Here is a 13,663-nt window from a genome sequence, read left to right as displayed (position 1 = left end):
GGTTGGTTAGCCACCACCATTTTGTCCGTCTGTATCTGGAAGTCCCACAGGATCTTAGCTCGGTCATTCTCCACCACCCTTGGGGGCATCTCCCATTTTGACCTCGGGACTTCCAGGTTATACTCGGCACAGATGTTTCTGTACACCAGTGGTTCCCAAATGTTTTTTTGCAAGGCCCCCCTTTGTTTTACAAGACAAATGTTCATACTGCACAGCAGAGGTTCCCAAAGTGTGGGGCCTGCCCCCTAGGGGGGGCGCAGAGCCATTGCAGGGAGGGCGCGGCATGAAAAGAAAAAAGAAAGAACTCTTGGACACTGCTAGCATAATTGACAGGTTTTTGACGGGGCTCCCACAGAAACGCAAAGCAGGAGATGAAGCGTCGCTGAATATGTTTCCAAACCAACTTCATTCTGAGCCAAAGACTAGAAAATATGGTGAAGCAAATCTTCCCTTTGGCTTCACCTGCACAAGTGCCGAGGTAGGTCTCCCTGCAGGATTAGTTTCCCTGTGTCGGGAGCAGCGCTGGGCTGTTTAAATCACAGACAAACAGGATCCCACAGCTGTTTATGTTTTTGAACCCATTTTGCACAGAGAGGCATTTTTTGAAAAATGTATTGACAGCAATGTTGAATATTATTCCACAGGAAAAAAACAGCACGTAAAATAATTACACCGTGATGCCTCTGCCTTTGTAAATGGAGGGACAGTAACTGCGTGTATGTAAGCCTGTAAAACCTGAAGATAGTCAGAACATTTTTCTTGTAAAACAAAGGAGCAAAAAACGTTTGGGAACCACTGGAGAAAGGTGAATGTCTGTGAGCACACTGATGTAACATCACTTAAAAAAGATTTGGACACAAGACAGATACAGGGACACAAACATGAGGACACTAATCACATCACACAGAGACAGATCGGAGGAGAAGGACAAAAGAAACAAACAAACCAGAAAACAAGAATTACAAGAATCGCAGTGGCACGGGAAAATAACAGGACATACATATCTGTACTTTCATAGAAATAACAAACAAGTCCAGAACAAAACTGAAAATACTGAGTGAAAGATCAGGACAAACAGACAGTAACAGACAACAGAGCGTCAATCATTCAATAAAAGTGAACTACAAGGTTAAAGAAAACAAACTTAAGTTTACAGGAGCAAAACTGGAGCTTTAAAAGCATTTTAATGAACTAAAAACTTTTATTATGATGGTCCAGCCATGAGTGACACCCTGATGAAAGCTTGTATGAAGCTAGATGTTAAACATGAACCTCCTGATATATTTGTTTATTTTAACCATTGTGTACAGTGCTTTGTGACTGCCTGTTTATGTGCTTAATAAATAAAATGGTAAATGGCCTGTATTTATATAGCGCTTTACTAGTCCTTAAGGACCCCAAAGCGCTTTGCATATCCAGTCATCCACCCATTCACACACTGGTGATGGCAGCTACATTGTAGCCACAGCCACCCTGGGGCGCACTGACAGAGGCGAGGCTGCCGGACACTGGCGCCACCGGGCCCTCTGACCACCACCAGTAAGCAACGGGTGAAGTGTCTCGCCCAAGGACACAACGACCGAGACTGTCCAAGCCGGGGCTTGAACCGGCAACCTTCCGATTACAAGGCGAACTCCCAACTCTTGAGCCACGATCGCCGAAATAAACTTTACTTTCTTACTAAAGCTTCAGCCCGCTCGCACCCTCAGCTCTCATCTAATGGTTTACCCCACAGCAGGGATATTTATAATTGAGCTAATTGTTATATTATAGCTGTTTGTCATATTTTGCGACTTTGTACTATATTGTATTATTTAATCCATTTTAGTCTGTTATTGTTCTTACTGTGTTGCAGCAAAAGGGATGAATAAAGTATTCTGATTCTGAAATTTTAGGTCAAGAGTCTGAAATACAAGAAGCGACATCGTGGCTCAAAGCTTTTATTTTCACACCAAACTGTTTTCATAAGATAAACTTCAAACACGGTTTAGCATTTGCAGGATTTTCACAAAATTATCGTTGAGCATTTGTATTTATATAGCACATTTAATCATAACAGCAACAGTGACCAAAGTGCTGTACAGAAATAAAAAGTAACTCATGCCAAATAACTTATAAAGTTGTGAAATAGATTCAGTAAACAGAAACAGAATAAAAACAGCAAAGGAAAAATCGACACGACACAGCTGAAGATCTAAAAATCTTTTTTCATGGTCTTGAAAATCAAACAGTTACAACAACTACATCTTCATCACCATCAGTTTTAAGAAGAAGAGCACCGGTTAACCTTTCAGATTTTGTCTTCAGCTGGAGAATCCAATTTTTAAAAACAGCGGCGTGTACAGAGCCTCGACCCCACCAGTTGATAACAGAGGACATTTTTGGCATCTCTGCAGAATGATGAGTAACAGGCCGGCACCTCCACAAAGCTCCTTCCAATCTCATTTGCAGACACAAACAATATTCCAAGCAGCGTCTTTTACAGTGTTTTTTGAACCGTGAAGCCGTGTTGTCAGATGCTGATATGGATAGTTTAAGAAATGCACACAAATCTTTATACACTAAAAAAGGGGGGGAAAAGTTTGAGGGAACAATTTACAAGTTTTTACACAAACGATTCAGTGCTTCTTTCTGGGCTGCTTGTGTCCCACCAACTAAGATGACTTTTATAGCACTGGTTTAACTGCAGAAAAGATTCATTATTATTTAACAAATGTGGAGCAGCAGCGGCTCTACTCTGAGCTCCTCCCGGATGGCCGAACTTCTCACCCTATCTCTAAGGGAGAGGCCAGCCACCCTTCGGAGGAAGCTCATTTCTTGTATCCGCGATCTCGTTCTTTCGGTCACTACCCACAGCTCGTGGCCATAGGTGAGGGTAGGGACGTAGATCGACCGGTAAACTGAGAGCTTCGCTTTTACACTCAGCTCCCTCTTCACCACGACGGACCGGTGCAGCGTCCGCATCGCTGCAGCCGCCGCACCGATCCGTCTGTCGATCTCGCACTCCCTTCTCCCATCACTCGTGAACAAGACCCCGAGATACTTGTCCACACTTTATAATGACCTGTGACTGCTGCTGTCGTTCACTTCAACGTGTTTACATTCGTGACGGTAACGATTAATCGAGTGCGTAAAGCTTTTCTCACAATGTCTGCACTTGTATGGTTTCTCTCCTGTGTGGATTCGTTCATGCTTCTTCAAGTCACTTGCAGTGATGAAGGATGACCCGCACTGGTCACAGAGGTGCTTCCTAACCCCACTGTGGATCAGTTCATGGCGCTTTAATGCACTTGGCATGGGGAAGCTTTTCCCACACTCTCTGCAGTAGCTCAGTTTGAGTCCAGTGTGTCTGCGCTGATGCAGTTTCAGGCCCGATTTCTTCTTGAAAGTATTTCCACAAACGTCACATCGAAACGCTTTCCCAGCTCCGCAGTGATGGCAGGGTTCAGGACCGGATCCACTGGGTTCACTCTGCAAAAGACACAGTGACAGCTGTTGGTTAAATGGCAATATGCATTTCTCTATAAATACATAGTTTAAATAAGCTCATTCATCATTTTTTTCTTGAATGTAATGCAGCATACATTCAGTCAACATTACAAAATGGCAAACTGGCTTTACAGCGAATGACTTTGAGAGCAGCAGTGTCAGTGAAGGTGTCAAAACCCTGCAGATAAATACGGAGATATCCAAGTGACATTTTCAGGTCTGAAAAAAAAGATTGACTAAAATCAGTTCTTCTTCAGCATGATTTTTTTTATAGCCAAATTTGTGCATCAGTACGAAGGGATACAAGATACAGTCACAGCGGAATTGCACCAACTTAATTTCTATGACGCAAAAGAACAGAAACCAGCATTGGATGATTGATCTGCTCCATCAGGAAAAACTTTGGAACAAAAGTTTGTGCTCATGGATTGTATGCAATTCAGAGACCTGTGACTCTGAAAATGTCCATATTATGAAGGAAAATTTGAAGTATTCTAAAGTCAGTGTTCGAAAAGAACAAAAACAAATCAGCTCACGCTGAGGGGGTCAGATAGGAGGCAATGACTGATTATCGGTCACATCATTATACTGTTGGTTAGTGCAATATTAAACTGTTGGAACAGATTTTCAGCAGATCTCAGTTAAGTTTCCAGCTATTGTAAAATCAAATTGAGAGCACAAAATTACTTTTTAAACATTTATTTTTGCTAAAGCGATTTGATGTTTTTCAGCTATAAATGAAATCAACCCATGTCCTTTCCTGCTATATCGAAAAATTTGTTTAGTTCAGCTCAAGTCAAGATCTAAAAACAGCGCAGTGTTTCATAACGCAGGACACTGGAGCAACTTCAGATGGGGAGCGCACAGGCAAAATCAGAGGTAAGACCAGTTTAAATGAATGGGATTTTTCTGGCCTTATTCTTTAGCGTAAAGTGAAGAGTTGAACCCAGGCCGGCTGCTCTCAGCCATGCAGTCGCCTCCTCATCCCAAACAAACAGAAATTATTTATTTGACTAAAATTCAACTTGAACACTTTTTTTCTTTTGGCTAAAGATGTAGAGTGTGAACTAGGGCAAAAAACATTTAAGACCCAACTTAAGTCAAGGTTGTGAAATGTTTCAAGAACCTGTGGAAGGATCATTAATGGTTTCTGCTGCATGCTGGGAGAGACGGACAATCAAAAACACCCAGCAGTCGAGGCCCAATTCCAACCACATGACATTATGTCACCGACCAGGGCCACCAAACATTTGCAAACATGCTAACAAAATTTAACGAGCATAGAAATGTGAAAATATAAATACATACCTCACAGTAAGTGCACTTTCTGGTGTGGATCTGTTGGTGCACTTTCAGGTAATCTGGATCTTTATAAGCCTTTTCACACAGGTCGCATTTATAAGGTCTCTCCTCAGTGTGGGTAAATTTGTGAATGTGTAAGTTGTAGTATGTGACAAAGCGTTTCCCACACTGGTCACAGCAGTACACATTATGTCCAGTGTGAATGCGTTGGTGTTTATTTAGGGTCCCCATCTGCCTGAAGGTTTTTCCACACATGTCACAGCTGTACGCCTTAACCGCAGAGTGGGTGAGTTGATGACTCTTTAACGTATACCTGCGAGCAAAGGTTCTCCCACACTGATCGCAGCTGTACGGTTTCACTCCGCTGTGGAGGAGCTTATGATTTTCCAAGCTCTGTTTCTTTGTAAAACACTTCCCGCACCGATCACAGCTGTATGCTTTAAGTCCGCTGTGGATGAGTTGATGATTTTTTAGGTCACTCTTCTGAGTAAAAGACTTTCCACACAAGTTGCATCTGAACGCTTTCACTCCGCTGTGGATGAGTCGGTGTCTTGTCAAATTTCCAGCCTTGGAAAAATACTTCCCACAAAACTCACACCTGAACGGACTCTCCCCGGTGTGGATAATTTGATGTCTTTTTAGGAAAATCTTCGCAGTAAAAGGCTTCCCGCACTCATCGCATCTGTATATTTTGTCGTCCTCTTTTCTGTGAGCTTCGTCAGCCTCCTGAGGGCGCGGACTTCTCGGTGCCTGTTGGTCCTGCAGAGAGAGAGATACAAAAAGAGGCAGTGAAAGGACAAACATAGAGAGACTGTGTTGTTGGTTGTTGTTTATTGTACACGGTACTACTTTTACTCTTTATAATGCTGCCATAACACAAAAGTTTGCCTTAGTGGGATCAATAAAGTTTCTATTTATTTATATATCCACTGTATTGACAACATCACAGCTTGGACAACCTTGAATGACGAGTTTGGTTAAAAGGTTTTTGCCTCAAGGAGGCAAAAGCCTGCCAGCCAGCCTGCTGTGCCCACACTCTCACTCTGCAGGAACACGCAATCTTGTGCCGACCAGCTTCCTGGTCGCAACTGACCATTGCAGTCTGTTTAAAGTTCTAAATCATCATCCCGGTGCCAAAGCAGCCAGCCCCTGACCAGTCGCTCTGAGGCCAAACTGGTTCTTCAGCACATTAAAGTGGCCTCCTTCGATCCACATCAACATGCATCCTGGGGTAAGAGACCCACTGAGGATGCTGTTGCTACAGCACACACTACACTGAGTCATCTGGTGCAAAGCGAGAACTACATGTGGGTCTTCTTCATCTTCAACACCACCCTCCAGACATCCTTACAAACAAGCAGCACCACCAGGGCTTCTCCACCCCGTCTGCATCTGGATAAAAGACTTTCTTAAAAACTGTTCGACTCAGCACCGGTGTTGAGGTTAAGTTCTTTCTTTGGTGTATCGGCATGATTGAAGCCAAGAGGCTTCCACTTTAGCGATTTTGCGAGCCCTGAGCTGGTTTATTAATAATGCTTAATGCTCAGTGTTGCCAGCAGTCTGTAGTAACAAATAAGTTGCCATTAGAGCAAACATATTACAGCAGCAGTGGTTCAACTCATGTAAACTCAAAAATATCTAAGATAGACCCACACATCCATCTGTGCATGTCCATGGCATAATATATAATCATTTAAATTACGTAAGTATCACCTTGGTTCAAACACACAGAGAACTCATATTAAACACAGTGGTAGTGTAGTACTACAAGCAGACATTCCCTGGCTCGAACCATCATTAAAAGGACTTTGGCGCCATCGTGTGGCTGAATAAAATTACTACACTATGGCGATGGCAGCACATGCCTTCAATCACTATGTGAAAATGTGCAGCTACAACTCACTAGAAAGTAATTCAAGCTGCGGCAAACAAACAGATTTAAGGTCATTTACTCAACACAGGAATGCACCTCACACGATGAGGCGACAACAAGCTGACCTGGAAGTACTCTCTCCCTCTGGAGTAGCAGCGCAAACTCATGCCTACGTCATTTCCATTAACCTCATTCAAAACAATATTGCAGGAACGGGAGATGTCCGATCCTTTTATACAGCCGGTTTCCCTCAAAGCTGTTTACTGAGACCACTGCTTTACTCTTTACATACCCATGACTGTGTTAGAGCCTGCCAGAGCAACACTTCAATTCATTTGCTGATGACACAAACGTTGTAGGTCTCGCTTCACAGGGCTAAGAGACATCCAGATATTGACCTGCAACTGAACACCACAAGAACCAAGAACTCATCCTGGATTTTAGGAGGATGCAGAATGATGACCCCAGACGGACGTCTCCTGATTAGTCAAAGTCAAAAAGATGTTATTTATCCTCACGGGGCAATTAAAATAGACGATACCTTGCCGACCATACATAAAATACACAAACATCACATTGGGGAGACGGGTCAGGCTGGTAGCACTGGCCGGTCCTTGTCTTTCCTCGTGTTGTGCATGAGGAAAGACAAGGAGAAAAAAAGAACTGCCCCCAAACTGAGCTCCAACAGGGAGATCAGTTTGAGAACAGAAAAAAACAAAACACCTCAGCACATGAATCATCACATCTGACAACACAGACCATCAGAGCTGTGCACCCTGTCCTCCATCTCTGACTGTCAACACCACTGTTTCACAAAAAAAGGCAGAGCATGTGTCTGCACTTCCTAAGATCGAGGAGCAACTTGGAGAAGTCAGAGATGGCGGCCTTTGACCTCACATACTGCCTGACTGTGGGGGACACAGAATCCACGGCAACCGACAGCAAGAAATCTACATCGCATCATCCATTCTGCTGTAAAGATCACTGGCTGTTCAGTCTGGACACTGCAGTGCACTTTACAGTATGCTTTGTAACAGATTCTCATGTTTCATGTTATTTACATCAAATCATGCCCAGCCGCAGCAACACTAAGCTAACACACTGAGAACGGTAATGAAAGTTTATCAGGTCTGCACGTTTTTATGTTTTCTAACGTAGTTTAAACATGTTAGTTTGGTAATATCTGTTAGTACAGCTGAGACTGTCAGTCCACCAGGATTTACTGACCCCAGACTTCCTACTTAACCTGTTATTTTCCAACAGAATTAGAATATTGCAGATTTCTGACTAAACACCTAAATTTAGGATTTAAAAAACACAATGTATGGAGAAGTGTTAGTTACACATTGTTTTTTTTTTAAACTTGAGAATGAACTTATACAAAATGCAGCAAGATATTTAAAAAACTGTTTAATTGATTATAAAATCCACTTTAAATACACCACGTCAGACCCGATGACACATTCATGCTTTTAAGCATCTCTTTATTCAGTACGGTTGCTGGATACACAGAGCTGCAGGACCCAGCACCATATTTAAGTTGGCAGGGCACGATACCGCAGGCCCCGCCCCAGCACTACATCAGATTCACATCGGTATCGGCAGATATCCAAATTTATGATGTTGGTATTGGACATAAAAAAGTGGTATCGTGCCATCTCTAGTTTCAATTTAAAGATCACAAATAGTTCTTTCAGACTGTATTATGATTTATACATTTACATTTGGATCATCTGGTTCTCCTCCCACTGTTCACTCACCCAAAGTCTCGTGTCCTGAGCTGAAGTCAGGGCCCTCACACAGGAAAAGATCGGTCGTGTGATATTCCCGTCTCTGGACAACGAGCCAGCTAACGTCACACAGTTTCCTCTGAGAAACACTTTGATGAGGTTCTCACATCGTATGAGAGTCTGACAATGTTAGATCCACTAACACAAATGTTTTATTCCCCATTTGTTACCAGGTGCTGATAGTGTTCAGATATAGGACAACATGTAGTGAGGTCAACTTAAAATCCTCTCAAAGTAATAGATAATAAGAAATTACAACAACACACAGACTCATCGGTCAGTGACAGGTTTGCTGAGATGGCACCGATGGAAAAAAAAAAGCACTCGCAGAGATTTGTTTCATGTGAAGGTTAAAATTCACATGCTGTGATCAGCAGCAAAGCTGGCAGAGCAGAATAAACAGCTGTGACCATAATAAGAGCAGCAGCTGATGAAGCACAAACTCTGTAACGGTGACATTTTCCTCACCGTCTGTGCCGAGCTCATCGTTTCCTCTGTAGCGGCTGAGCCAAGTCCAAAACGTTCCTCCGCTGCTCCGTCAGACTCTTCTCCTCCTGCTGATCAGCTGGGGCACAGAAACAGAACAACAAATAAACAGAATTCGTTTCTTCAGTTTTTCCTGTGACTTTAGAGCCACAATAATCCAAAGACTTAAATTCTCCTCCTTCAGCAGAAGATCTGACAATGAGTCATGTTTTTAATATTTTATGCAGCACTGACTGATTTATCTGCCTACAATCAGTGAACATACGCAGGTCTGCTGTTGAGTTTCTCCTGCTGTAACGTTAAAGGACAGTGTAGCTGACTGTGCAGGTGCCTGTAAAAAATGTCAAAACAACCTTCTGCCATCTGCACTCAGATGAGCAGAGTCCATACAGATGAACCTGAGGCAGCTCCACACAGCAGACACGACCTCCGTGTCTGCTTTACTTACAAAAACACTGTGAAATAAATCTAACGTCAGGGTTTTTTCTTCTTTTGTCCAGGTTGTATTCAAGTGCTAAAGCATGAAGTGCCAGGAGCTGATAACAGAACAGCAGGAAATGATCACTTATATTTCTGTTCCTGTCGGCACAGGTGGAAACAGTACAGATGTTACTGCAGTACTCGAGTACAAGTCAAAAAGTCTCTGAAATGCCTAAAAGTAAAAAAGCAGCTGGTTGAAGCTGTTTCTGTGCAAACATAACTCAGATTAATTTAATTATACTTCATTTTTTTTAAAGTTTTAAAGTTCTTTTATTGGTTTTTAAATGTCTTAATGGTCTCGGGCCTTCTTATCTCTCAGATCTGCTTTTACCATACGAACCCTCGCGGACCCTGAGGTCCTCTGGTACTGGCCTTTTGAGTGTCCCTAAAGTCAGGACACATACTCACGGAGAGGCAGCTTTTCAGTGGTATGGTCCTCGTCTGTGGAACAGCCTGCCGGAGGAGCTCAGGGCCGCAGAGAACGTACATGTTTTTAAGAACAGGCTCAAGACCCACCTTTTTAATTTAGCTTTTACTTAGCGTTTATTTATTTTATGCTTATTTATTCTATCCTGTTATTCTATTATTAATTTATGCTTTACCTAATATTTATTGATTTTATTCTTATTCATTTTTTAATCTTCTTACTCTATTTATATTTATATTGTATCCTGTTCTTATTTATTTTATCATTTTACCCTGTATATATCCTATTGTGTCATATCTCCAGTGTTTCCTCGGAGGGCGCTCTCTGCACCGGGGCTGTTATTGACCGTGGCTGCTGGGTCTCTGGGGTCCTCTCAGCCTGGTTGGGGGGCTCCTTTGCCTCCCTCCTGCTGTGTGCCCAGCCCGGAGGCTGCGGTCTGTGACCGGCTCCCGGTGCAGACGGTCTGTTATAATGTTTCCTCACTTGGCTCATGCGAGCCCAGCCCAATTTTTACTCTTTAAGTGTGCGCGTGTGTGTATGTGTGTGTGGGTGGGGGGATATATGTGTATTGAGAGTGTGGGGAGTGAGCTGGAGGGTGGGGTGGGCTGCTTTTAACTATGTAAAGCACTTTGTGCTACATTTTTTCTGTATGAAAAGTGCTTTATAAATAAAGATTGATTGATTTTCTTGTAACATCCGTTATGTAAAACACACGCAGAGAAACAGCTGTTTAAGTTCGCCTACATTGGAGATGGCTGACTTTGCAGATCTAAACAGAAAAATAAATGTTTGCCTGTTTCATCTCTGCGTCAGCTACATCAGTCCTGAGTGAAAAATGCTTCCACGCCACGTTTATTCTTTTATAGTGTCGTCGCGCCCTCTGTGAGGTCGGGGAGGCACACATGATCTGCAAATATGGCTCGTCTGTGAAGCACTTTGTTGTACCTGTGACTTTTAAATGTGCTATAGAAATAAAATTGAAATTGAAAAACATGAGGTGAGACGGTACCACAGAGGATTAATCACAGATTACGGCTAATCTGATAGGTCATTACATTTGTTTTCATGATCAACACATTTGGAGAACTGCAGGCATGCTGCATATACGTGTAATATATCCAAAGAATGCTCACAGAATAACACGTATGTACTAAATGCATATGGCAGCAGGCTTGTCCTCTTTAACATTAAAACGTGTCACAGCTTTTCAGAGTTTTTAAGAACGTGTTCAGAGTAAGTTTACATTTGTGGTCATTCACGGCGTTCCTGCGCCTTCCCATGAAAATTTCACTGTTCAATACATTCAGACTAAAGAAAATTATTATTAGCCATCAATAAACAGCTTAAAAAGCCTTACATGCAACGACGCACTGCTTTTACCAGCAGAAGCAGCTGTGCTGTGTTATTACCAAGTGCCGAAACCCTGAATGAAGACAGCACTGAATGCATCGCTGATGTTTATTTTCAGCAGTTAAATAATTATTTTTTTAACCAGGAGGATTTTTTCTCCATCCTTTCATCCGACCGTTGTCCCACTAAAACCATTTGGCCGACGAGGGGCTTTGGTGTCCCGTATAAAGAAGTCAGGTCTGCCCGGAGCAGTTATAAGTCTAGCTGGACAGCGGGGCTTTGTTTTTGTGGCATTTCAATTGTTCAGCCCTCATGTTCCCGCTGATGGGCCTCAAATCAGATTCTGAACAGGCATCTGCGCGGACAGCCATACTGCAGTGGCAGCTTCTTTAATGTCACCAGTTAAACTCAAAACTCTCGTTTTTCCTTCTCATGAACGACACTCCTGCAGGCTGTCGGGTGGAATAAAGAAACCTGCATTTAAAGATGGAAAGTTCCCCGAGTTTTGTTTTCCGGTTTCCTTATTTTCCGGTTTGTCGGGACCTCCGACACATCAGTTTGACATCATCCGCAGTCAACAGCGGGAGCACCGCGGAGAGCAGCAGACGACCTCCTCAGGAGCTAAACCCAAGATTAACTGAGCTCCGATTAAAGTTAGCTCGGTGCTTACCTTCAGATGAAACCGAGAGAAACTCCTCGCCGATGCAGCCGGACGTCTCCTTTCCCCTCATCTTCCGGTTTTCTGGCGGGTGTCAAACAGTAATAGGTGCTTTACCGCCACCTGCTGGTGTGGAGAAACTGAACTCGTTCTTTGACCTCTGTGAGGTTTTCAGTCAGTTTCCCTCCTCCAGCCTCATATTTCTGACAGTGTAACAGAACTCGCCCCGTGGTTTCATTCACTCCACGATAATCCCATTTTTAACATCTCTGTTCTGAACTATGTTTTTTTAAACCAGTGTGTCATCATCATCTCTGCTCAATTCTCCAGTTTTCCTTTAAATCGTGTAAAACCATCCTTGTTTCAGGTTCTGCATTATTAAGCTCTGGATTTCTGTTCCCCTTCAGTGGACACGTTTTGGTGGCTTCTTTTGGTGATTTCTCTGGATTTTTTTCTTCTTTTACTCCAAAATCACATTTTAACAGGGTCAAAGTCAGGGGGATAGATATACAGCAACATGAATTAGCAATTTTGGTGACTTAGAAAGTTGTCAGTGAACTGAGCTTCATAGCATGGCCTCTAAACTTCTTGTGAGTGATTATGAGTAACCACAGCTGCTGACTTCTCTGAGGCCAGTTAAATAGGGCTCATTAGACACAAATGCTACAATGGGAAAGTCTATGGAGCTCAGCATAGATCTGAAAAAGCGAATTATTGATTTGGACAAGTCAGGAAAGTCACTTGGGGCCATTTCAAAGCAGCTGCATGTCCCAAGAGCAACAGTGCAAACAATTGTTTGTAAGTATAAAGTGCATGGCACTGTTTCGTCACTGCCAAGATCAGGAAGAAAACGCAAGCTATCACCTGCTGCTGAGAGAAAATTGGTCAGGAGGGTGAAGAGTCAACCAAGAATCACCAAAAAGCAGATCTGCCAAGAATTAGAAGGTGCTGGAACACAGCTGTTATTGTCCACAGTTATACGTGTTTTGCATCTCCATGGACTGAGAGGCTGCCGTGCAAGAAGGAAGCCCTTGCTCCAAAAGCGGCACCTTAAGGCTCGACTGAAGTTTGCTGCTGATCACGTGGACAAAGATAAGACCTTCTGGAGGAAAGTTCTGTGGTCAGACTAAACAAAAATCGAGCTTTTTGGCCACAATGTCCAGCGATATGTTTGGAGGAGAAAAGGTGAGGCCTTCAACCCCAAGAACACCATGCCTGCAATCAAGCATGGTGGTGGGAATATTATGCTGTGGGGCTGTTTTGCTGCCAATGGAACTGGTGCTTTACAGAGAGTAAATGGGACAATGAAGGAGGAGGATTACCTTCACATTCTTCAACATAACCTAAAATCATCACCTCGAAGGTTGGGTCTTGGGCACAGTTGCGTGTTCCAACAGGATAATGATCCCAAACACACATCAAAAGTGGTAAAGGAATGGCTAAGTCAGGCTAGAATAAGGGTTTTCGAATGGCCTTCCCAAAGTCCTGACTTAAACCCCATTGAAAACATGGACAATGCTGAAGAAACAAGTCCATGGTAATGGTAAAATGGTAAATGGCCTGTATTAGTATAGCGCTTTACTTAGTCCCCAAGGACCCCAAAGCGCTTTACACTACATTCAGTCATCCAGCCATTCACACACTGGTGATGGTAAGCTGCATTGTAGCCACAGCTGCCCTGGGGAGCACTGACAGAGGCGCCCCAGTTCAGTTAAATTTGATGTCAGAAAGCCATCAAATTTAACTGAACTGCACCAATTCTGTCAAGAGGAGTGGTCCAAGATTCAACCAGAAGCTTGTGGATGGCT

At 43.1% G+C, this 13,663-nt stretch overlaps 1 protein-coding gene across 1 annotated transcript; it reads right to left on the bottom strand.

The window, feature by feature from the left end:
• Nucleotides 1-2,861: 2,861 nt before the first annotated feature.
• Nucleotides 2,862-11,974, bottom strand: LOC121811911 (zinc finger protein 708-like). Its single transcript, XM_042227949.1, has 4 exons — nucleotides 11,868-11,974; nucleotides 8,923-9,019; nucleotides 4,798-5,550; nucleotides 2,862-3,471 (listed from the first exon to the last, which is right to left on the bottom strand). The coding sequence occupies exons 2-4, from the start codon at nucleotides 8,938-8,940 to the stop codon at nucleotides 3,055-3,057; spliced, it is 1,188 nt and encodes a 395-aa protein (XP_042083883.1). The 5' UTR covers nucleotides 8,941-9,019; nucleotides 11,868-11,974; the 3' UTR covers nucleotides 2,862-3,054.
• Nucleotides 11,975-13,663: the final 1,689 nt, after the last annotated feature.

This window comes from Haplochromis burtoni, unplaced genomic scaffold (genome assembly GCF_018398535.1).
Source record: "Haplochromis burtoni strain Fernald_Lab_line unplaced genomic scaffold, NCSU_Asbu1 Contig_291, whole genome shotgun sequence".
Classification (NCBI taxonomy): Eukaryota; Metazoa; Chordata; class Actinopteri; order Cichliformes; family Cichlidae; genus Haplochromis; species Haplochromis burtoni.
Note: the sequence above shows the minus strand (reverse complement) of the source record. Positions and strands in the feature narration are given on the sequence as shown.

Excerpts from the sequence above, each read along its gene's own strand:
- LOC121811911 (XM_042227949.1), bottom strand. Across the intron at positions 3,472-4,797 it reads GAAAGTGCACTTACTGTGAG|AGTGAACCCAGTGGATCCGG; the intron begins GTATGTATTTAT and ends TGTCTTTTGCAG.